This window comes from Trichosurus vulpecula, chromosome 5, assembly GCF_011100635.1.
Source record: "Trichosurus vulpecula isolate mTriVul1 chromosome 5, mTriVul1.pri, whole genome shotgun sequence".
Classification (NCBI taxonomy): Eukaryota; Metazoa; Chordata; class Mammalia; order Diprotodontia; family Phalangeridae; genus Trichosurus; species Trichosurus vulpecula.
The window spans coordinates 295,473,568-295,498,321 of NC_050577.1; the positions used below are offsets into that span (position 1 = coordinate 295,473,568).

A 24,754-nucleotide genomic window follows, 5' to 3' on the forward strand; every position below is an offset into this window, starting at 1 on the left:
AGAAAACATGTGGTCCAATCCTCTTATTTTACAGGTGAGGAAACTGAAGACCAAGAGAGGGAAAGAGACTTGATCAAGATCATTTGGGAACCAATCCATTTCCTCCTCTAGTGGCTGAGATCAGGCAGGACAAGGTAGGAAAATGATGTCTCTTCCATGTGACTATCTCTTTATCACTGTGATGCCTAAATAAATATCTAGCAGTCAGAAGAAAGGGCATTTTTCAGACAGAAAAGTGTGGCATTAAAGAGCACCCCCTTGTTTCCCCCAACCCCAACCACCTGCTGCCCTCTAGGCAGAACTCTAGCAGAACTCTGCTCTTGGATGGTCACCTCTCCCTGTTTAAAGTCACACACTTTCTCTGTTCAGAACAAGCCTGTTTTTCCTCGCTAAAAAATTTTTTTTTCATCACTATTCCTTCCTCTAAGAGAGAATGGGGATTTGGGCAAATCTCTTAACCCTCTCTGGATCTCTCATCCAGTTTGTAAATGCTTCCTGACATCGTGCAGCTGGCTAGCACCGTGGACAGAGCCCTTGTTTTAGAGTCCTTCAAATCCTACCTCAGACACTTGCTAGTTTTGTAGTCCTAATGAAGTCATTTAATTTCATTCTCAATTCCCTCGTCTGTGTAATAATAGCACCTCCAACTCAGGGATATTGGGAGGATAAAAAGATAACCCCTAAAACACTCTGTAAATGCTAGCTATTAATATCCTCTATTATTCCCCCTCTCCCTCCCCCTCCCAGATATTTTCACAGTTACAAAGAAGAATCCCCCCAGGGTATTGAAGCAGGTCTGAGGAGGAGGGAGCTATTTCTGGAATGAATGAATGAAGACTCTCTGACAATTCTTTTCTCTCTTCCCTAAAGAAGCAGCTCATATGGAGGAAAGAGCCTGGGGGCTGGAATCCAAACACCTGGGTACCAGTCCTTGCGAGTCACTTAATAGCTATGTGGGCCAGCAGGTGGGTCAGCTGACCTCTGTCTCAGATTCTCATAGGTTCCCATCAGATTCTGAGCTGGAAGAAACCTCAGAGATAATGATGGCTCATTTTTCAATAAGGCTTTCCTCACCAGAGCCCAGATAGTGTTATCCCCACTGACGAGGAAACTGGGAGGTGGAGAAGATAAAGAAATTGCTTACGGACACAAAATTATTAAACAATCGGGACATCATTCACACACAGATCAGTCTTTCTGACTGTGAATCCCGTGTTTTTCCACCACTTTGAGTCTGAAAAATGAACAGATTGGTCTGGATGTCACTTCCAACAGTGACATTCCGTCTTCCACATTCTGATATCCTCGGGTTTAAGGTCTCCTGTGTTCTAAGGTCCCTTTCCAGGTGGAACTTTCTATATTCTAAAGTTAATTTGCAGGTTGTACATACTAACAGCTCATGTTCCCAGGTGCCTTCCAGATTTAAGACCTTGTTTTCCAAGGTTTCTCCAGCTCTATCATTCTATGTTGCATCATTCTCTGTTTTAAGATACCTTTAAGGGATGGCTTGTATTCATATGTTCAGTGTTCAAAGGTCCTTTCCAGTACTGACAGTCTGTTCTAAGGTCTCTCTCAGATCTGAGATGGTATGTTCTGAGGCTCCTTCTCACTCTGACATTCTATGCTATAAAATTCTGTGTTCTAAGGCCTCTTATGGGTGTAATATTTTATGATTTTCATTAGAACATCCCCTCTTCTAAAGTGCCTCCCAGCTATGACATTTTGTTCTAAGGTTCCTTCCATCAATGTTCTCAAGTTCCTCCTAATACTAATATTATGGCTTGTTCTTTTAAAAAACACATTCTATTTTTTTCTCCAGTCCTGTGGTGCCATGTGTACTCTCTATGGTCTTTTAATGATCACTGAATTGGATTTAAGTCAGGCAGAGTTTCGTAAAATTGTCAGCCAATTAATCCACTTCATGCACAAGTCAAGACATCACCTGTGGTGTCATTGAAAATGAAGGATGAACAACAATATCGTTTTAATGTCTCTTCTCAGTCTAAGATTCTAATTTTTTAAAAAGTATTTTGACTCTTTTATTATTGTGGCTACTGCTTTTCCAAAGAGGATTAGTCAGAATGGATAGTGTTCCCAAGCAACCACAAAAACTTATTCCATCTTCTCCTTTGCAGCACTGGGGCATCAGGAGAAGTCTGAGGTCACAGCAGGAATTAGGAGACAACTGCTGCTGTAGATGATGTGACATTGGTTGGTGTAACTGACATTTGTGTAACTTCCCTCACCATTTGTGTTTAATTCCTTAGTGGCCACTAGGCTTGGAGGATTGCTCTTCCTGCATTGTAAAGGTCAGATTGGTAGAATAGAGTATTCCATCATTACCAACCAAAGTTACTAGGACTTGGACTGGCTGATGAGCCCACCTCTGGCCTTCTTGGAATGCAAAAATGTCTGGAAAACACAAAGCATGCTCTCTACACATTTGTACATAGTGTTAGCTTCTACATCACCAAACCAGACACATAAATTTAGTGTGAAATTCTGTCCTGTAAGTTCTAACCTCACTACATCTCCACCACCATTCAACTGGAGACTTTCTACCACAGGCACAAGTGTTACTGGAGCATGGACAGGTCCCATGCCCTCATAGAATGTGCATTCTGCCTTATCTGTACTAATGATTATCCACAAAGTTCTATCATTTATCAGCTCTTTATTTGGTTCTTTGGGGGCATGGAGTAACTTAAAATTGTATTATTCTCTCTTGGGAAAGGCACAAATATGTTTTTTTTCTGTATCCCTAAGATAAAATGCACATTTATGTAGCTGTGACAGTGGATCATCTGCATCTAGTAATTCAATATATCAACTTTTTGAATGATCATTCTTGGGAGTGCCATGCCTATAACTGAACACCCAAGTCTGATAGTCCGTCCATAATGGATATAGCTGTCTCTCACTGTGAATTCTTCTCCTTTTGATTCATCATATCCAAGGGATGAATATAAAATGCTCCCCAATGTTGTGAACTGGCATGGAAATTCCCTCCTACTACATATAAATATCTGGTGCTGTTTCTGATTGAAGTCAACTAAATAGTGACACTTTTCTTCCTGAAGCTATGCATAAGTCAGTATTTTTCAGTGTTCCCTTCCTTTTAGAAGGTTTGGAGATGACTTTGATCTGTTTACTGAGAAACATAACAATGTCATCACTGCTGCCATAGAACAGGAGTGGGGAATCTGTGGCTTTCTAGGTCCTTGGGTGTGGCCTTTTGACGGAGTCCAAGTTTTACAGAACAAATCCTCTTATGAAGGGGATTTGTTCTGTGAAGTTTGGATTCAGTCAAAGGGCCTCACTTGAGGACCTAGAGGTTCACATGTGGCCTCAAGGCCACAGGTTCTCCACCCCTGCCACAGAACATTTTTACAGATAACATGAAATGCTTTCATTTGTCTGAATCAGATACATACAGTGTTTTGACTGTGCAATAATTCTTTCCTTCCAAGTTCAACTGCTGCATTTCTTGGTCCCTAGTTTGTGTTCCAATAAATGCACATGGTTGGTATTCTTGTTCAGAGGAACCACCATGTTCCATCTGTTCTTTTTTCCCCTTCCATCCACTGCCCATAAGATATACACAATGTGGAGGACTAAAACCTCCTTTTTTTTTTCATTTCCATAAGACTTTTGTGCAACTTTTGCCTGGAGGATTAGTACAGTTTGATGTATTGGGGATCCTTGAAGAGTTTGGCCTTTGTTTCCTTTGATTAATTCAGTATCTTTGATTGAGTCTTGCTAGGTGCTAAGCCCCAGGCCCAAACCCCTATTAGGTACTAAGCCTATGTGGGTGTGAATTGGTAACTGAGGTGAGGCCCCAGGTGGGGCCAATGAAGGGAGGGCTAACCCCAGAACCAATCGAAGGAGCCTAAGTTCTGGTCACTCAGATGATGTTTGATGACGTCTGAAGCTGTATAAAAAGGGAGAACAGAGCTACTTGCTTAAGGTTCTCACTCCTGGAGGCATGGAACTCTGGGCAGCACTATAAGGGTCTTCCGGCTGAACTCAGATGTTGATGGTTTTCTTGGTAACTATGAATCGTATTGTGTCTGTTTGTAATTTGATTGTGTTTGCTCTGAAGTTCAGGGTGCTGGCTTTTCCCCCTGAACTAAGTGAATGATATTTGTATGCTGGATTAAAGTAAGATTATTAACCCCTTAACATTGCTTTCCTTAGTAAAGCAGATCAAAAGAACCTGGGCTTGCAGCGTTCTGTGTGCTGGTTGTTGTTGGTTTTACACCCCCCACAGCAGCTGCTGGCCAGATTGTTGCAACATTTGATCATCTTGTTCCTTCAGATAGTTCTGAATTTCCAAGTGAGTTGTTAAGGTTGGGCTATTTACCAAATTTTCTTCAATGCCATGGTACTTCAAGAATATGTTAAGATGAGCCATGGCTTGGCATACTTGTAATACACCTCAAAACACTTCAGCCAGTATATCATTCTCCCATCCTTTGGAGATCATAACGGCTCTGAAGAAGCGTATTTCAATGTCAATCTCATATACAATTTCAATAACTTAAAGAGAAAAGAGAAATGCATTCCTTCTTGGTGTGAAATCCAACACCACTGGACAGATCAAGCTGATTGTCTTGTACCCAAAGCCCTGAAACACATTCTTCTTGGAGGCTGGAGTGTTAGGAAATGCTGACACTTTTCTTTGATCTCCTTCCAAAAATGCACAGCTCAACCACTATGATGTAATGGAATGGTCCAACGCCAGTCTAAGATGGTCAGGCTCTTCCTCCTTCCATAGGGTCCCTCCAAGGAGTTTCTGAGAAGATTCTAACCTTTTGAAACGCCCTTTATTCTAAAAATTTCCCCAGGTGTGACATTCTGTGTTTTAAGATATCTTCTACATGTAACATTCTGTTTCATGTTATCCCATTCAGTGTTCTAAGCTCGTTGGTAACATTCTACATTCCGTGATGTAACAATCCCATCAAGGAATAACATTTTACATTTTATGTTCTAACTTCTTTATTCTCAAGTGAATCTAACACTCTTTGTCTTAAGGTTCCTGCCAGCTTTAACATTTTATTATCTTATACTGTGTCTAAAGTGTCCTTTCCAGCTCTTTCCTTCTATGATTTCATCTCTGCCTTTACTTGCCAGGAGCTGCCTGGCACAGAGGCTGAGGACTCCATCCAACCATTCCCTGGTATGGCCTGAAGGTGGTTTACTGCACACTCTGCCTGGGGAAAGTAGAAATGTTTCAGCCAAATTAAAAAATTCCACTGCTGCTATTGATGTAATGGTGTATGTGTGTGTGTGTATGTGTGTGTGTGTGTGTGTGTGTGTGTGTGTGTGTGTGTGTGTTCTAAGAAAATGATAAAACTGAAAGAGTAGATTGCTAAATTAGGTGGGAGGCTGAATGTAAAGCGCTTCTTCCTTTGGGCAGTTTTTTTGGGGAGAAAGGTTTATCTTTTAGGGAAGACTTCAGGGCCTCAGTGTAAAGACCAGCCTGGAGAAAGTTTGACTTTGAGCCCGGGTGAGGTGGGGGATTGGCTGGCACGTGTCCATCCCAGCCAGGGATGCCCAAGAGCCAGGCATGAAGACCCTGGCCCTAGAATTGGCAGAACTGGATGACGCGGGCAGACAAGGACACCATATGGATGAGTTCCCCTTGGGCATCCCTCCTCGACCCCCTCCCTGCCCCCACCTTCCCCCAGGCCCAGCCAATTCAGCGCCCCTCGCTCTGTGCCTGCAGCAAACTACAGCTCCCAGCATCCTCCAGCGCCCAACACCTGCCCAGGCCTCCTCCACTTGGGCTGCAGGGGGAGGGATACAGAAGAGGAGCGCAGAGAGATGAGGATGGAAGCGGGTGGGGAAGTGCAGGCGGCTGAGCGGGACCGGGGGCCCCATGCGCCTCCCGTTGTCCCTGCCACCGGCCCGGGCCTCGGGGGAACCGCGGCGCGAACCCCAGGCAGCTGGGGCAAGTGGGTCAGGCTCAACGTGGGGGGCACGATCTTCCTGACCACCCGGCAGACGCTGTGCCGCGAGCAGAAGTCCTTCCTAAGCCGTCTCTGCCAGGGGGAGGAGCTGCAGTCTGACCGGGTAAGGCTGGGCCAGCGGGGCTGCGGGTCCGGGCGCTGCTCGCGGTGGGGGCGCGCTTCTGTGAGTGTGCTCAGGCGAACGAGAGTGTGTGTGTGTGTGTGTGTGTGTGTGTGTATTCGGGAGGGACGGGGTGCCTCTTTTCTGCCCCCGCAATCCACAGCTGGGAGCCCCCCTTCTCTCCCTGCCACCCACCTACCGACCCAGGACAATAACATAGCCCCTCCTCCCTCCCTTTTCCCTTGAAACCGGAGGCGGGGAATCGTTGGGAAGCCAGGGCTGGGGGCTGGGGTGGGGGTTGGGGGGACTGACATGCTATTTCCTTCTCCATGGCAACCCTGTCGCTGGCAGGAGGCCCCAAACCATTTGGGAGAAAGCAGCTCATTCCTCTTCAAGCTGTTTCCTTCCTCCTTTCCTCCCTCTGCCAACCGCCCCCCGCCCCCATCCTCTCCTTCTCTCCCTCCGAACTGTTGGGAGGGAGGTTCTGAGAGAAAAAGTGAGTAAGTGTGTGTGGGAAGGGGCGGGGGTGCGCGCTGGTCCCTTTCTGACCTTCCCAGTTCACCCACAAACTCGAAAACGCCTGAGGTTGGTTTTCCCCAGTTTTTGCGGGGGGGCGGGGAGGGATGCGGAGGAGGAGTCAGCCTGGGCCAGTGAGCTGCCACATGAGATCTCGGGCAAAAGATGGAGTAAGGAAGACTTCCTTTGTTGGGAGTCGAATCGGAAGGAATCTTTAAAGAGCGTTAACGCTGCAGTCGGGGGTCCTGAGTTCAAATTCCACCTCGGAGGCATGCCAGGGGTGTGAACCCTGTACAAGTCACTTAATCTACCTGGACCTTACCTTCCCAGTCTGGAGGGGGTTGCACCCAGTGACCTCTGAGATCCCTTCCAGTCCACCCACCTCTCCCAGTTTTACAGAAGTGGAAACTGAGTCTTCCCTTGGGAAAGTGGCTTGCCCAAGATTACATGGATAATTAGTTGCAGAGCCAGGAATTTGAAACCACATTTGCCCTAGAGGGCGAGGGTGGAAAGAACCCGGAACCAGGAGGAACCAGAATATCTGGGCCTTGGTCCAGGCAAAGCAGATGATCCTTGTCCTTGGGCAAGTCACTCAACCTCTATGTTTCTGTAAAATGGAAACACAGGGTGTCCCAAAAGTCTTAGTACAGTTTTAAGCTTTAACTAAAGCTTAAACACCCCATATTAATGCCTCCTGTATCTCCAACTTGGGGCTCCATAGAAATAAGAAATATGTAGGTAAGTAAAAGCAAACTACAAATATAGGGTATCAGGTAGTAGCCTTCCCTCTGGGAATGGAATTATGGAAAAGGGCACTGGCTTTGAATCCTGCCTCTTTCTTGTATAGTGTGATCTTGGGCAAGTCACAAACTGGCCTTCATCTGTAAAATGCTGGGTCTGGAATCAGTGAATTCTAAGGTCCCTTTCAAGCCCCCAGTCTCAATACTTAAGCCTACCCTAGGCCTCCCTGTAAAGAATGTCATCCTAGACTCCTCACCCTCATATCCACCCCCTTCTCTACTCTGATACAGCCACCACACTAGTCCAGGACCTCATCACCCCACTTCTGGACCATGGCAGTAACCTGCTGCTTGGCGTCTGTCTCAACTCTCTCCCCACTGCTGTCTAATCCTCCATTCAAATGTCAAATGGAGCTTCCCAATGTCTAGGTCTTACCAAGTACTACCCCCTCCCCCCAAGTCAATAAATTGCAGTAACTCCCTATTATTTCCAGGATCACATGTCTAATCCTTTGTTTGGCTTTTAGAGCCCATCATGTTTGGGATCCTTCCCACCTTTCTGTTCTTCTTACACTTTACTCCCCAACATGCAATCCAGTGACACTGTCCACCTGGACCCTCCATCTGACTCTATTTTCTCTGGCTGTCCCCCACACCTGTGATGCTCAGGCTCCTCACCTCCACCCCCTAGCTTCCCTGGCTTCTCCAAAGCATCAGCTCTACTCTTACCTTCTATAAGAGGCCTTTCCTGGGCAGCCTCAATACTCATGTCCTTCCTCTATGATCAGCCCCAGTCTGACCTGTCTAGAGCTTGTGCCTCCTCCATCAGACTGAGAGCTCCTTGAAGGCATTCTGGCTTTTGCCTTTCTTTGTACCCTCAGCACTTAGTGCAGTGCCTGGCCCAGAGGAGGCATTTCAAATCCTTGCTGCCTGGACTCTACAGATGAGGAACTGAGGCATACTCTGTGCAGAGACTTTGTCTAGGCACTGGCTATTACAGAAACCAGTAAGATACGGTCCCTAATGCCCCAGCATCCTAGGTCCTAGAGCTGAAAAGGACCTTAGAAATGATTTAGACCATGTTCTCCATTTGACAGATAAGGCTGCTGAGCTCCAGAGAGGAGAAATTATTTGCCTACGGTAACAGATTGAATTAGGACTGAATCTGACTCAGAATCTAGTGTTCTTCCCACTGTACCACAATGGTACACGTGTGTGTGTACATGTGTATATGTGCGTGTGTGTATGAGTGTATGTATGATAGTATGTGTATGTGTGTGTCTGAGTGTGTGCCTGCCCATGTGTGTGTGCATGTGCACATGTGTCTCTGATAGCATGCAAATGTGTCTCTGTGAGTGTGTGTGTGTCTGAGTGTGTGTCTGATAGTGTGTGAATGTGTGTGTGTGTGTGCGCGCGCATGTGTACATGTGTGAGTGTGAGTGTATCTGCATGCCCATTTGCAGGGGGCAGAGGGAGCTGGACAATCGTGGAAGTGGGAGGGAGGCCAGTTACTTTCCTCATCACATCTTTCTGGCCCCTAGGATGAAACAGGGGCATATCTCATAGACCGGGATCCCACCTACTTTGGCCCAATCCTGAATTTCCTGCGTCATGGCAAGCTCGTTTTGGACAAGGATATGGCCGAAGAGGGTATGTTTCCAGCAGCCCAGAATTATTTCCTGTTTCTGGTTTCCTCCCATAAATACTTGCTCTTGGGCCACTGCTATATCAGTTGGCCTTGCGACCCCAGAGCTATAACTAGGAATTTTTGTACCCCAGTGTGCATACACCTCACCTTGGACAAGTGGAATGAAAAGCAGTTTTATGTGAGTGGAGGATGGGACATTATCTTGTGGGGGACAATGAGAGAACTCAGAAAATTACCATGGGGCTCCCACTGGGGAAAGAGATGGGGAGCAACTTAGCAGAGGCCTGCAAGCATCCTCTGTGCCCCCTAAATTTGGTACTTATTCACCCCCCCATCTGCTGGAAGCTTTAACAGCCTAGGGTACCCATCATCCCCTGGAATGGTCAAGAGTTCAAATCCTGGTATTGCTTTCCTGGGCAAGCCTCTCTGATCTGATTTCAGGGTCCTATTTCTAGAGCTCAAAGGGACTTGGACCTCACAGGCCAACCCCACTCCTTTTACTGGTAAGGAAATGGAAACTTATGGAGGTGAAGTGATTTGACTAATGTCACGCTGATAGGAAGTAGCACTGGTGAGATTTGAACCCAGGTCCTCAGACACCCCTCAGTTACCCATCCTCTTCGGTCAAAAGTGATCTTGAAAGCCCTCCCAGTTTTCAATCCCTGTGAGCCTGGGGGACTTGGAGGAAGCCTGGGCCTAGCTTTGTTCTCCACTTCCGTCCCAGTCCCAGAAGGAGCCGCTGCTAAGCACCACACCCCAGATGAAGCAGCGGTGTCTGCACTCCCAGGAGCCTCAGGGCTCAGTGGCCTGGCACTGTCTGGGGAACGAGAGGGTAGGGGAGAGGCCAGCCACAGAGAGATGTCCAAGAGGCCTGGGAACTTCTTCGTCGGTAGACAGCTTCTCCCCATTTCTTGCTTTGCCGGCTTCCTGGGAAGGCAGGTGATAGAGCTGAAACCCCAGCAGGGGCGCACCTGGGAGGAATGGGCGGGGATGGGTGGGATGGGCATGGTGGAAGATTTCTTTCTTTTCCTTCCAGCTTCTCTGTTGGTTTAGGGGTGGGGCAGTGATTGATTCCTTTTTGCTCTGAACCCTGCCTACCTTTGTCATTATTTGGCTAAATGGGCCCCTACCTGACTACCTATTATATTCCTTAAGGATGGGGGCTAGGTGCCCTACACACAGTAGACGATAATGTTTGGGGGTAGAACTAGATCATGACTCTCCAAACAGAAAGGACCTCAGAGGCCCTCAAGTCTGACCCGCTCTTTTGAAAGAGGAGGGATACGGGCAACTTAGCCAAGGTCATATAGCTAGTAAGCATCAGTCTCCCAGTATCTTTAGACTCAGGCTCCTTCTAGATTGTCTAGTCTAGATTTCTCTTTTGACAGATGAGGAAACTGAGGCACAAATATGTGATTTTTTAGGATTTAGAACAGGGTTTTTTAACCTTTTAATGGATCCCTTTGGCAGTCTGAGGAAACCCACAGACCCCTTCTGAGAATAATGCTTTTGCATAATTGAATGAAATGCTGCGCTTAAGTTAGAAGTTAGTGAAAATAAAGATGCAGTTTTTTTTCTCCACCTAAGTTTATGGGCCCTCTGAAATCTATCCATGGAGTCCCAGATAAAACCCCTGATGTAAAAGTAATGAGGACTTTAGAGACCATATAGTCCAACTCTCTCCTTTAACAGATGACGAAGCTGAAGCATGGGAAGATAAGTGACTTACTCACAGTCACACATAATAAGAGCTAGCATTCATATGGTACTTTGAGAATTCCAAAGCACTTTATATATATATTTGCTCATCTGAGCTTTACAACAACCCTCTGAGATAGGTCCTATTGCTATCCGCTTTTACAGATGGGGAACCTGAGGCAGAAAGTGGTTAAATGACTTATCCGAGATCTTCCAGCTATTAAGTGTCTAAGGCAGGATTTGAACTCATATCTTCCTGACTCCAAAGCCAGCACGCTAACCATTGTGCCACCTAGCTGCTCTGTAATAAGTAACAGAAGCAGATTTGAACATCAGGCTTTTGACTACAAACATAGTGTTCTTTTCCTGCTTCCTTCCTGGATTCAGAGCCACAGAACCTGGGTTCAGATCCTGACTTTGCTACTTACTAACTGGATAATCTTGAAAGTCACTTATCTTCTCTGGGCCTCAGTTTCTTTAGCTGTAAAGTGAAGGAATTGAACTTGCTAACTTCTTCAGTGCCTTCCAGCTCTAAGTCTATGAGCCCATAAGCTTGTCTCCTTTGTGAGCTGCAGAGCCCAGGACAGGCTCCTGAACAGACTCCCTGAGATATCCCAGCATGCCCTATCCTAATTATTCTTTATGCGACATTTTTATTTTATGAGCTTTTCTATTGTCTAAAATCTGAATGGTCCCCTCCCAGTTACTTCTTAACAAGCATATTTCTTCTCAGTATAAGGCAAAATCCCCCAAAGATTGGGGCTGTACAAACACAGAAGGGGTTTCTGAGAATCCCTATTTCTTCTTGGTCCTCAGTTTCCTCTGTAAAATGAGGGTGTTGGATAGAGGACCTCTGAGGTCTCTTTCAACTCTAGGTCTCTGATCCTATGAAATCATTTTCCCTCTCTGGGCCTCATTTTATCCATTTGTAAAATAAGAAGGTTCGACTAGTTGGCCTCTGAGGTCTCACCCAGCTCTAGATCTAGGATCTTATGATGATTGCTTCCTTGCCCTCAGTGGCTTATTAGCACACACACACACACACACACACACACACACACACACACACTCACTCACTCACTTACGTAGGCAGGCATACTACCTGTGAGTGAGTTTTGGGACTCAGGTATTAATCCCAGAGGGAAGAAATTCAAATGATACCAGGCTGTGCCAATCCCTGTTTACAATGCTCTGGGTCCCCAACCTCTCTGTCTCAGCCCAGAGAGAACCAACTGGGACTTTTTCATGAGGCAGGAAGGAGTTACTGTTGCTGAGCCACACTGCAGGGTGGAGAAGGCTCTGAATCCAGTGTCTCGCCTCCTTTATCCTAGGGTAGAAGGTAGAAAAAGCGCTTATCTCTTATCACTGGAGAGTGTTTAAGAGGAAGCTGGTAACCACTTGTCAAAGACTTTATAAGGAGGATTCCTCTTCACTTGGGGATGAGCTGAATGAATTTAGGGATCCCTTCTAGGGCTGAGATTCTGTGTCTGGGCTTTGCAACTTATTAGCTGAAAAACTTCCCATTTTCCCCTTCATTTGTCTGAGCCTCAGTTTCCTTATCTGCAAAATGGGGATAATCCTTGCACTGCCAGCCTCATGGGGGGTTTTGTTAAGAAGGTGTCACAGAAATGGGCACCATCCAAAGATCTCAGAAGCTAGAGCTGGAAAAGACCTCAGAGAGACCATCAAATCTTCCTCTCCTTTTACCAAGGAGGAAACTGAAGCTCACAGAAGAGAAATGACTTACTCAAAGTCACATAGCTAGTAAACATTAGATGTGAGATTTGAACCCAGACCTCTCTGACTATAAAGGAAGGGTTCCTAACCTGGGGTCTGTGAACTTTTTTTTTAATATTTGAATAACTATTTTCTAATATACTTGGTTTCCTTCGTAATCTTATGTATTTCATTTTCTTCATTTAAAAACAAATGTTATTCCAGACTGCCATGACTCCCCTGGGAAGGAGAATTGGGGCAGCTGTCACTGATCACTGTCCTATCTTCTTCCAGGGGTCCTGGAGGAAGCTGAATTCTATAACATTGGCCCCTTGATTCGAATCATCAAAGACCGACTAGAGGAGAAGGACTACACAGTGACCCAGGTAGTCAAGGGAAGAGATAGAGGGAAAGGAGGAGAGAACTAAAGTGTGTGTGTGTGTGTGTGTGTGTGTGTGTGTGTGTGTGTGTGTATGTGTCTTATTCTTAAAATGTTAAAGTTGTCTATCCTTGAGATGAAAAGCTAGCCTTTAATGGGCTGTGGGAGGTCTTTGGCATATCCAGGGAGCCAAGTTTCCAGAAAACAAAAGGCTCTTGGCTTGGGAGCTGGGAGATTGGGCTCAAATCTAGTCCTGATTTGACTTTCACCAACTGGAGTCATATTGAAGCCAATCTCTGCTCCTGCCTGAGCTTCAGTCCCCACAGGTGAAGCTTGACTCTATCAATCAATAAATCAATACTTATTAAGGACCTACTGTGTGCTAGGCACTATGGATACCAAAAGAGGCAAAAGACAGCCCCTGGCCTCAGGGAGCTTACAATCTAATGGGGGAAACAACATGCATACACATATATACAGGACAAGCTATATGCAGGATAAATAGGAAATAATTCTAGAGGGTTAAGAGGACTTGTTATAATAACAGCTGTCTCTCCGTACTTCACAGGCAACATGCTATGAATATGAAAATAAAATGGTAGATACTTCCATTCTGGGTTGAGCATTGAGGGTAAGAAGACAAAAATCCCTGCCCATCCAAATGGGACTTTGTGCTTTGGAAGTCAAGAGAGCACAGCCTAGACTTGGCAATGGGAGATCTGGCTCTGAGTTCTCAATCTGCCTCTAGATAGTGGGGTGACCTCAGACATGCCACTTCTCCTGGGCCTCCATTCCCTCATCTGTAGAATGAGGGAGTTGGATGACATCTGGCATTCCTTCCAGCTCTAGAGCCATGATCCCATGTAAGACCTTTGGCAAGCTGATTGACCTTCCTGGGCCTCAGTTTCCTCATGTGTCAAATGAAGGGACTCAACTGGAATGATCTCTAGCTCTATCTGTGACTATGAATCTAGAATGTAATTGTTATAATATTATTCTCTGCCTTGAGGAAGGAGTAGAAACAACTCTTCAACCTCAGAGACAGAATGAGTGAAGGAGGGGGAAGGATAAAGAGATATCCTGCTACAGTGGAATGTGTGCTAGTGTGGAAATCTGAGACTTCTGGCTGCGTGACCTAAGCCAAACCAATCTCTGGGTCTCAGCTTCCTCATCCATAAAATGAAGGGGCTAGCTGGGATGGTCTGTTAGATCCCACTAGATCTAAGACGGCTCCTGGGAGGAGAGATGAGCCCGAATCTCTCTGTATGAGAGATGGAGGTTGAGAGAAGTTGGAAGCAGCCTCTGAGGCCCAGGATTCCTTTTGGAAGGCAGAAGAGTCACTGGAGAAAGGCATTATTTTTCTTTGGGAAGACTTGTAAAATGCTCTTGGGAATGGCCAAAACACCTCTCAGGGGACACTGGATTGGGAGTCAGGAAACCAAGGCTCACATCCTGGCTCAGCCTTGGGCTCTGTGACCTTGGGCAAGTCACTGCCTCATGTGGAAAACGGGAACAATGAGCCACGTACTACACAGAATTGTTATGATAACTGAGTGAGGGAACGGTTGTTGTATTGATGAGGGCACTGATAACAGCTGACATTTACTTAGTGCTGTGAGATTTACAAAGTGCTTTTACATACATGGTCTCGCTTGAGCCTCATCACACATCTGTGCTGCAGGTATTTGGAAACTGCATAAGAGCATAGACTGTGAGCTAGAAAGGACCTCAGACACCTTCTATTCCAATCCCCTTATTTTACAGATGAGGAAACTGAGGCTAAGAGGTCAGTGACTTGCCTAAGCCACACAGGTAATAAGTGGGATTTGAACGCTCTCCAAATTCACCATTCTTTCCTTCGCATTGTGCTGTCTTAATCCATGTTCTCCTTCCTTCCCTAGGCAAGAGCTGCCAATTTCTATCTCTGGGCTATCCCAAGCATCATTAACACCTTCTTCTTCTCTCCCCCAGGTGCCTCCTAAGCATGTGTACCGAGTTCTGCAATGCCAAGAGGAAGAGCTCACTCAGATGGTCTCCACCATGTCTGATGGTTGGAGGTTTGAGCAGGTACAGCAGGGCTGGGGAGGGACTTAGGGCAAAATGGAGGTAGGTGATGGGTGGAACATGTGTTTGTAGGACTTGAACAGAGAGGCTTCAAGCTGCCTTCAAAGCACTTAGAGTCAATTTGGGAAATATGAGAGAGAAAGGAAGAGAGATGGATGACAGTTAGATAGATGAATGGATAGATTGATGATGGATAGATAGAAGAATGAATAGATAGATGATAGATGAATGGCTAGATAAATGGATGGATGAATGGATAGATGGATGGATGGGTGAATGGCTAGATAGGTGGTTGATGAATAGATAGATAAATAGGATAGATGGATAGATAGATGAATGGATATTTTACATGTATACTAGATAAATAGATGATAGATGAATGAATAGATATATAAATGATGGATAGATATATAGATGATAGATGAATGGATAGATATATAAATGATGGATAGATATATAGATGATGGATGAATGGATAGATATATAAATGATGGATAGATATATAGATGATAGATGAATGGATAGATATATAGATAGATGGATGAATGATAGATGAGAAATAGATCAAAAGAATGAATAGATAGAAATAGATGAATGGATAGATGGATAGATAGATAGGATGAATGGATAGATGGATGGATAGATAGACAGACAGATACGATAGAAAATAAAGTATGATAAAGTTAAGGACTAGAAAAAAATGTTATAAAGGTTATGAGGAGGGAAAGCTTACTACTCACCAAAGATCTCAGGAAAGATTCATGAGAGAAGGGACACCTGAGCTGGATCTTGAAATAAGAGGAAGAGTTCAACATAGGCAAAGCAAGCACTTTCTAGGAATGAGGAAGGTTGACTTGCCCAAATGTGATAGAGGGTAAGAGGAGACAACACAATAGCTAATCATCCTGTTAGACTGGAATTTTGGGTTTGGGAAGGAAAGGTGAGTTGAAGCCAGGTGTCATGAAACTTTAAATGCCAGACCAAGGAATTTGCCAATTATCCTAAAAGCACCAGGGATCCACTGATGGCTTTTGAGCAAGAGAATCACAGCATTGGTCTTGTGCCTTGTGAAGGTGACTTTGACACCTGTTTGACAAACGGACTGCTGTTAAAGATTACTGTTGCAGATACAAAGACCAAAATAAAATGATAGTACAGTCCCTGCCCTCAAAGAGCACATGTTCTATTAAGTTTTTTACCCAAATTTTTTATCCCCTTAATGCCTAGCACAGTGTGCTGCTCATAGTAGGCCCTTAGTAAATGGTTATTGAAGAAATGAACAGTGGTTGGCCCACATGACAGCTATGGGGAGGCAAACTAGCATAGTACATGGAATGCTTACTTGGAGTCAGGAGAAGTAAGTTCAAATTCCGATTCCATTGCTGTTTGCTAATTATGTCAGCTTGGGCAGATTACATCACCTCTGTGTTTCTCCATTTCCTTGTCAGTAAATGAGTGTAATGACACTTGTACTACTGATCCTGCTGGGTTGTGTGGGATGAGGAAATAACAGCATGCTTTAGAATCAATAGTGGCAGTCTCATTGTTATCATTATCTGAAACTTTTCCATGCTCTGCCTTCCTAGCTGGTGAACATTGGGTCCTCTTATAATTATGGGAATGAGGACCAGGCAGAATTCCTGTGTGTCGTCTCCAAGGAGCTGTACAACTCTCCCAATGGACTGAGTTCAGAGCCCAGCCGGAAAGCCAAGGTGAGACCCAACTTACAGTCTGACTCTCTCTGCCCCTCTGAGTTTCTCCTTCTTTTCCCCTTCTAGCCTGCCATTCCTGTTTCTTCTGTCTTCACCCTTCCTGCTCTAGCATCCATAATGCTCCATAGTCACAGCCATCCCATCCCATGCTGTGCTCCTGTCTGTGAGCGCAACCAAATTAAGCAGGCTCAAGCAAGGGTAGTTGTTGGATGGAGGTTTGGGCAGGTGTTATGGAGGTTATGGTGAGTGTAGACTCCTTTTCTGAGCTGAGTGATAGGATCCCAGGGATTAGACCTGGAAAGAAACTTAGGGAAACTTAAGTCCACACACCAGGAGATTTGGTGTGGCCTGGTACTTGGTGGTGCTGAAGTCTAGCCACAAGGAGATGTGGAATTATGAACTGGGCACTGAGATGGGTCTTGGTCTCAACTCAGGACTGTGAGCACTCAGGAGAGTTGGGTTTTAGTGTCCTTTCTCCTTCTAACTTCTGAAGTGAGCAAATCATTTCACCTCTCAGGGTCTTAGTTTCTTTATTGGACTTAGATTCCCAAGGTTCTTTCCAGCTCTGGCATTTTCTGGTTCTGTTTGCTGGATGAGAGCCTATAAAGATAGTCTTATCATGGCCACAAGGATCCCCTTGGCCTAGCTGTGGCTTCCTAGGTGAGGAATTCAGAGTCTGTCAGGAGTGAGTTAGGACCTGAATAACTGAGTCTTTTCCCTTCCTAAGCAGCCCCTGCTGGTTGGGTGACATTAACTGGACCCTCAGGGAAGGGCTGGCTGGCTGGGGATGCCTTTGCCTCATCCCAGCATGAGCACCTACCTTGGGGAAGCCAGCCCTCCTTCTTCATTTGATGGAAACAGCTTCCTCCTCTCTGCTGGGTCCAAGCTTTTGTGCAGCTCTCCAGCTAGCCCTAGAGGCTGAACCCAAGAGGCCATATGACTTTTTCTGGAAGCCTCTGGGTGGTGGTGGCATTTGTCTGAATTCCTGGGCGGGGGTGTGCAGAGATCCCTGGATAAAAAGGATAAGTTGAAATGGTGCATAATAGCTGATAAATTCCAGTGGGAAGACAGGCTGACCCTCTCATGTCTAAAGCAGTCTTTTAGTAAGGGGAAGAGCTTTGGAAAGGGGGCGATGGCTGTGTGCTCTTCGTGTTGGTGGCCTGGTCTCCCATGAAGTAGAGGTCTTTTTGTCTGTCCGTCTGCCCTGTTGTAATCTCTCCCATGCTCCCTTACGGTAACGTCCTCTGTGGTTTCTTAAGGCCTTGGCAAGTATGTGCCGACCAATTTATCGATTCCAATAAATTAGAGTGTCCTCAAGTAGGATGAGCTGTTTTGTGAAGTAGTGAGTTCCCCATCCTCGGGGGAGGTGGGGAGATATGACAAAGGATGAATGGAGGATCATAGATTTAGATCTAGCATTGAACTCAGAGGCCTGCTACATGCAACTATCCCACCAGCCCATTTTACAGATGAGGAAACTGAGGCAATATTATAGGATCATGGGTCTTGAGCTGGCAGGGACCTCTGAGGCCATCTAGTGCAGGTTAACCTGTGAGCTTGTTTTTAAAAAATATTTTGAACACCAAATGTCAATATAATTGGATTTCTTTGTAATCTTATATGTTTTGTTTTATGCATTTCCAAACATCACTCTGAGAAGGAGACTGTATACTTCACTAGAATGTCAAATGAGTTCATGACACAAAAAGCCTAAGAATCCCTGATCTAGTCTAAATCCCTCATTTTACAGATGAAGAAACTGAGGCCCAGGGTGAGGATGTAACTTGCCTGGTGTCACCCAGCTAGTAAGAATCTGAGGAGGCATTTGAACCCAGGCCTACCTGACTCCACATTTTGCACCATCTACCACTCGCCAGTGCCTGCCAAGGTGCATTAGGAAGAGCAATGTGAAGAAATGGCAAAAACTTGAAGCGAGGGGGCAGAGGACCAAAGTTTGGGTCCAACTTCTGCTACTTGCTCATCGGGTGACCTTGGAAAGTTCTGTTTCCTTTCCAGGTTCTCACTTTCCTCCTGTGTAAAATGCAAGGATCCGATGAGATAAGATGTGTTCTGGAGGCAGCCGATTGTTAAATTTTTAGTGTGAGCATTTCCACCTCAAAAATGCAGAAACACCACCCACCAGGACTTGATTTATAGTTTGTGAATTAGCCAGACTTAAGAAACTGATGGAGAAAAAGTTATTTATGCTAATTAATTATGTTAATTAATGCTAATTAATTGCATCAGGTATACGTCCCCTCACACCCAGCATTGACCAGCATGCTTCTAGGTTAGATGGTCCAAACAGACCTCTGAGGCCCCTTCTGCCCGCAAGACTCTAGGCCTCTGGGATCTTGACCCTGGTTAGAGGAATCCATAGAGATCACCTACTCCACCCCACATATCCCTTATTTTACAGATAGGAAACCTGAGGTCATAGAGGGAAAAGCATTTATTAAGTGCCTGTTGTGTGACTTTTAAGGTGCTAAGCTGGTGCAGAGCTGGAATTGAACCTTAAGTGTGTCTTTCCTGAGGTCAGTGCCAAAGAATGCCAAGCACAGTAGTGTGGGCAACCAGGAAGCCAGGTTTCCTTCCATTCCTTCTACCTCCTTTTTACAGGGGAAGCAAGTCCCTTTCTAGCCCTGGAGGTGTGTGTACAGGTTGGTGGGGTACCCATCCTCCTTTACCAACCCCACTCCTACCCCATGCATGACTCTAGCTTCTCTTAAAGCTATACTTTTTAAAGTACTAGGGGAGTTGGGTGGAGCAGTGAATAGAACCCTGGAACTAGACTCAGGAAGACCTGAATTCAATTCCAGTCTCAAACACTTACTAGCTGTGTGACCCTGGGCAAGTCATTTAACTCTCTTTGCCTCAGTTCCTCATGTGTAAAATGAGCTGGAGAAGGAAATGGCAAACCACTGCAGTATCTTTGTCAAGAAAACCCCAAATGGGATCATGAAGAGTCAGACACAACTGAAAAAAGGACCAAACAACAACATTACATAAATCACAATGATTATACAATTTCTATATTATAACAATATTCATTATAATTATTATAATATTTGTATCATATTATTAGGATTATAGAAATTATAATATTTATATCATTAGGATTATATAGATTATAATATTTATATTATTAGAAGTTTATAAATTATAATATTTATACTATTTCTGTATTATTACAATTATATATACGATCATATTTATATTGTATATTAGAACTCTATGCAATATAACATTACAATATTTATATAATCGATTATTATCTCTAAAATTTAAAAATCTAAATTTTTAATGGACCTGCTATTGCATCGGCATTACCTGAGGAACTCCTCCTACTCATGCACATCAGCTGCATATATTCCTGGAGAATTACCTGGAACACTGAGGAGTTAAGTGACCTGCCCAGGGTCACACAGCCAATATGATTCAGAGGTAGGACAGAGACCTTCCTGGCTTGGAAGTCAGTTCTCCCCCCACAATCCCACAATGTCCTGCTGACTCCCCTCCTGGAAAAGTGTGACAGCATGGGCTGTCCTGGAAGAGCCCTGGATTTGGGGTCAGGGGCCTGGGTTCAAACCCTCACCCCTTTCCCATGGGCCTGAATTTCTCTGAATCCTAGGGACCTGGTTCCTCCCAGCTCTGAATCTTTTGGTCCTTCTCTTCCCCAGATGACTAAGAAGGTCCCTTCCCATCTCGAAATCCTCTATTTCAGGTTGGCTCTGAAGTGGGTCGAAGGAATGACAAGTGCCTTTGTTTTAGAGTTGGAGGACCTCAGACACCAGCTCTGATATTTCCTCCCCATTTCTCTGATGGTGGGCCAGTCTTCTGGGCCTCAGTTTCCTCTTCTGTAAAACAAAGGGTCTGGACTAGACTGCAGTCCCTTCCGCTCTAAAGTGAGGATTCTACAGTCCTATGACTCTAGGCCTCAGCTTCCCCACATATAAAATGAAAGAACTGGACTGAATGAGCTTTTGGGTCCCTTCTAACTTTAGGTTTGGAACTCTTTGCCCTCTCTGTTCCTCAGTTTCCTCTTCTGTCAAATATGGGGAGGGGTTGGCTAGGTGACCTGTCAGGTCCTTTCCAGCTCAAAATCCTCTGATTCCCTCTGACTAATCCTTTTTCTCCGACCCTGAGGGATCACCTTCTGCAAGTCTAGGCTGGGTGTTGGGGGAGAAGAGGCAGCTGCGCTCCCTGCCTCCCCTCCCCTGGAGCTTTAGCAGGCGCCCGCAGCCCTCGCAGCCCCCACCCTCGGGAGCCGTGCTCTCCCACATTTCAAGTGTCTCCACTCTTTCTTCCCTGGGTCCGGCCGGCCGGGACACAGAGCACGGAGGAGGAGGAGGAGGAGCTGGAGGAGGAAGAGCAGCAGGAGGAGGAGGAGGAGGTGGAGGTGGATGAGGTGCAGGTGGAACCCGAGGCAGATTCGGACGAGAAAGGTGCAGCAACCCCCTGAGGAAAATGATTTTAGTAAAAGCCTGAGCGTAAAGCCACCTGTCCCTTATGGTGAGAGTCCATCGGAGGTAGCCGCCGAGCTGTGCTGGGGGCCGGGGGGTGCCGGGTACTAGCCCTCGTCAGCTCAGCCCCTGCCCCGGGCGCTCATAACCATCCCTTCTCTCGCTTTTGTTTTTTGTTTTTTTTTTTGCAGTGCAGCTGTCTCGGGATCCTGCTCATTCTCTCCCCTTCTCGCCGTCTCATCTTCCTCCGCTCCCTCCTCTTCCTACTCCTGAAGGGTCCATCTCATCTTCACCCACTTCTGCCTCCTCCTGGATCTCATCTGCTCCCTGCTTCCTCTCTCTCACCTCCTGCCCCTGTTTCCTCTCCTCCTATTCTCCCCTCCTGAGGGGCGCTCCTGCCATCAATGCTCCCTCAGGGCAGGGTTCCTCCAACCTCGATGTCCAGGGCGGCTCAGTGTAACCCCAAAGCACGGGATTTGGAGTCAGAAGACCCGGGTACAAATCCCAGCTCTGAAAAATGAAGGAGTTGGGCTGGATGACCTCCAAGGTCCCTTCCATCTCCAAATCTAGGATCCCGTGGACTCAGGCATGTCAACTTCCCTCTCTGAGCCTCAATTTCCTCCCCTGTCCAATAAGTGGGTTGAGCTAGATCACCTCTAAAGCCCTTTCCAGTTCTGGATTATGTCACTCTAGAGTCTTCCTCCTCCTGGCTGCTTCCACACTTTCTAGAGAGGAATTGGGCCTCCTCACCACTATGCCCAGGCCTCCTCTTCTAGCCCTGATCTCAGGACTCTGCTCTGTGAACTTTGTCCCCCTGGATTCTGAGAGGGCCCCATTCTCCTCCCCAGATTACTTCTCCTCCTTTCAGGTTCCTCTCCGTAGCCTCCCACGCCTGAGGCTGAGCTCCGTTTGAGGGACTTCTCTCTTCTCCCTCTCAGGCAGAGATCCCAATTCCTGATGTGTATCTGGGGCAGAGATGGGGGTGTATGAGGAAGGGGGCTTGCCTTCTGTTCCTTTGACTACAGCTAAGCATTTTTTTTGGGGGGGGTGCTTTTTAAAAAATTTTCTTTTTTCTCGGTGCCATCTCCATCTTGGTCTGGGACCCGAAGATGTAAGAAGAGAATGAAGGTGGGGCTGGGCGGTGGGGTGGGGGAATAGAGACCAGAACACACTGGCCCAGACGTGGCAGGGCCCAGATAAGAGGGAGAGAGAACAGAGAGGAGAATGGTGAGAAGAGAGACCTAACAATCCAGGTGGCTTCAGGTCCCGGGGCTTCCTGTCACGAGCTTCCCAGAAACCATCACCAAGGGCCTCCAAGTGGAACATCCTGCCTTGGGGAGAGTGAGATCCTTTATCCAGTCTCCTCAGACTAAGGCTGTTCTCAGCTCAGTGTCGCTGATTAGGCAGCCCGGTTCTCTGGATCCAGTTGCCTGAGACCTTGGACAGAATGAAGACAAGGTCCTGAATCCCTGGTGGGAAAGGCAATGAACTTGGTGTCGGGGAGGGGGCCTGGGTTTGAGTCCCTGCTCTTGGCCAGACCAGGCTTCCCCTCTTGGGGACTCGGGAGCTCCATCTGCAAAGGGAAGGCAGTGATCGAACTCCCGGTGCTAACAGGCGGGGCTTTCTTCCCTCCCTCGGAGGGTAGTTGTTTTCTTGGCTTCAGGCCCTAGAGTGTGATCTGCATAGGAAAAGAGGCCTGTGCTAGGGGGCGGAGGTGGGGGCGGGGGAGGAGATGAAGGGGAGGGGACAACGAAGGGGAGGGGATTAAGGACTGTGGGGAGGGACTCCCTCCAGCCTCTTCATTCTTTCATTCCTGGGGCAGAGGCTGGAATTCCTGGGCTCTAGTCCAGCTTTCCGCCTGTCTCCCCAAAATTTCCATCCTGGGCCTGACACCTGTCCTTCTCCGAGACAATGAATGTGACTTACCTGCTCTCTTCTCTCTCTCTCTCTCCCTCTCTCCATTTCTATCTCCTTTTCTCCACCACCAACCTGCCCCCCCACCACCACTGTCCTCCCTGCCCTTACTCCTGCACGCCCCCCATCACTCCCCACCCCTTCCCTCATCCTCTGTCTCCCACCCCCTTCTTATCTTTTAGCTGTTACAAGCCAGAGGCTCCCAGATGTGAGAACATTGATCATCTTCCAGGAATTTTGTTTTCTGTTCTGAAATCTTTATTTTTATACTGTGGCCTGTGGCAGCGTGCCTGGGCTGAAGCAGATTGCCCCTGCAATTACCCTCACCCCTGTCCCTTCCAGGCACTCCCTCTGGTTCCCTCTCCCCCCAAACACAGGAGGTGGCACAATGTATTCACCTTGGTTGGTCAGGCTGGGGTGGGGGGCAATTGAGAGGTGATTTTTACATTTCAGCAGGGATGACATGAGGGCAGATATCCAGGCTCCTGGGCAGGGGGCCTTCTCCCCTTCCCCTGGGAAAAATGGTGAAATAGTGTTTGGTTTCCAGGGCCCACGACTCTGTTCCACTCATCAGGGAGGAAAAGTATGAGGTAACCTCACTAATGTGGGCTCAGTAACATCACCTCCGGCCTTTATTTTCCTTGCCTGTAAACTGGGGCTGCTAACTCTTGCCTTGCCTACCTCACAGGGCTGTTGTGAGGATGTAATGAGCTGATAATGTGTGAAAAACTATTGATGCAAGCTGTTCTCATGGCCTGTCCCAAGGGGATTGGCTTTTCTTCCCCAAAAAATGTTGCTCAGGGAGACAACGGTATTTAACTCCAAGGAATGGGTCATTAATTGTGGAGTTTCAGGCCTTGGTGGGAAGACATTTGGATGGGGGACAAGCCTCAGAAATAAAGACAGATCTGTCCTGGGGTGCTCATCTTCCTTCCTTTCTACTCATAGCTTTCATGGTGGCACCCTTTGATAGAAATGTAGTGGGAAAGACCATGCTACCCTCTGCAGAAGCCAGCCTCTGCCCCCAGTTCAGCTTTGTGGATTTCAGCTGCCCACTGAGGTGTCAAACTGACCCTTTTCTGGTTCTGTCTGCAATACTCCCGCCTCTGTCCTGTGATTACCCTCCACCTTCAGACTACCAGTTAGCATACCTTGGGTGCCCCTGAAGGAGGATGAAGGAAGAACCGAAGCACCTCATCCTGACCCTCAGAATTGGAATCAGTGAGAGTGTGACCCTAGGGCGATGCCCCTCTGTATCCTGGGGACTGAGTGGTGGGCTTCACAACTGTGTTGGTTGCAGCCTTGTTAATAAAGCCTTGATAGAAACCTCAGTCTCCTCTGACTCCCTTTTCTCCTGGGGAGGGATCAGGGCAGGGAAAGAAGAAGAGGATGCCTGGGTTCAAATACCAGCTCTCACATTGCTTGAGGAACCTTGGATCCCTTCCTCTCTCTGGCCTTCTGCATCTATCCAACGAGGGGGATGTACTAGAGACCTAAGATGCCTCCTACTCCAATCTCCTCATTGGGCAGATGGGGAAACCGAGGCCTAGAGCATAAGGACTTGCCCAAGTTTGTGCAGGAAGAAAGTGGAACAGCTGGACTGGAAGCTCTGACTGCAAGCCCAGGGTTCTTTGTGCTGCAACACCATGGCCCAGCTTTCCATTCTATGATCCTTGGACTCCACAGGGAGAATAGGCATTCTCCCAGTGGCAGTGGTGAAACCCACCCTGTTCCTTTGGGAGAGTAGAGGCAGGGGGACAGGGAGAGGCTGTAAGCCCAACCCTGGACATTGGGCCCAGGGGCCTGGGCTCATGGCTCCTGATCTTGTT

General features: G+C 46.7%; 1 protein-coding gene and 1 pseudogene across 1 annotated transcript; one reads left to right on the plus strand and one right to left on the minus strand.

Annotated features, from left to right (window-relative positions):
- Positions 1-2,174: 2,174 nt before the first annotated feature.
- On the minus strand, positions 2,175-4,414 carry LOC118851369 (annotated as a pseudogene).
- A 1,402-nt stretch (positions 4,415-5,816) lies between these two features.
- Positions 5,817-24,256, plus strand: KCTD17 (potassium channel tetramerization domain containing 17). The gene is given in 8 exon segments (XM_036761411.1): positions 5,817-6,078; positions 8,873-8,981; positions 12,688-12,779; positions 14,744-14,839; positions 16,423-16,548; positions 20,882-20,993; positions 23,108-23,161; positions 23,164-24,256. Coding segments are annotated over 8 exon segments (1,032 nt in total). The 5' UTR covers positions 5,817-5,829; the 3' UTR covers positions 23,358-24,256.
- The last annotated feature ends 498 nt before the right edge of the window (positions 24,257-24,754 follow it).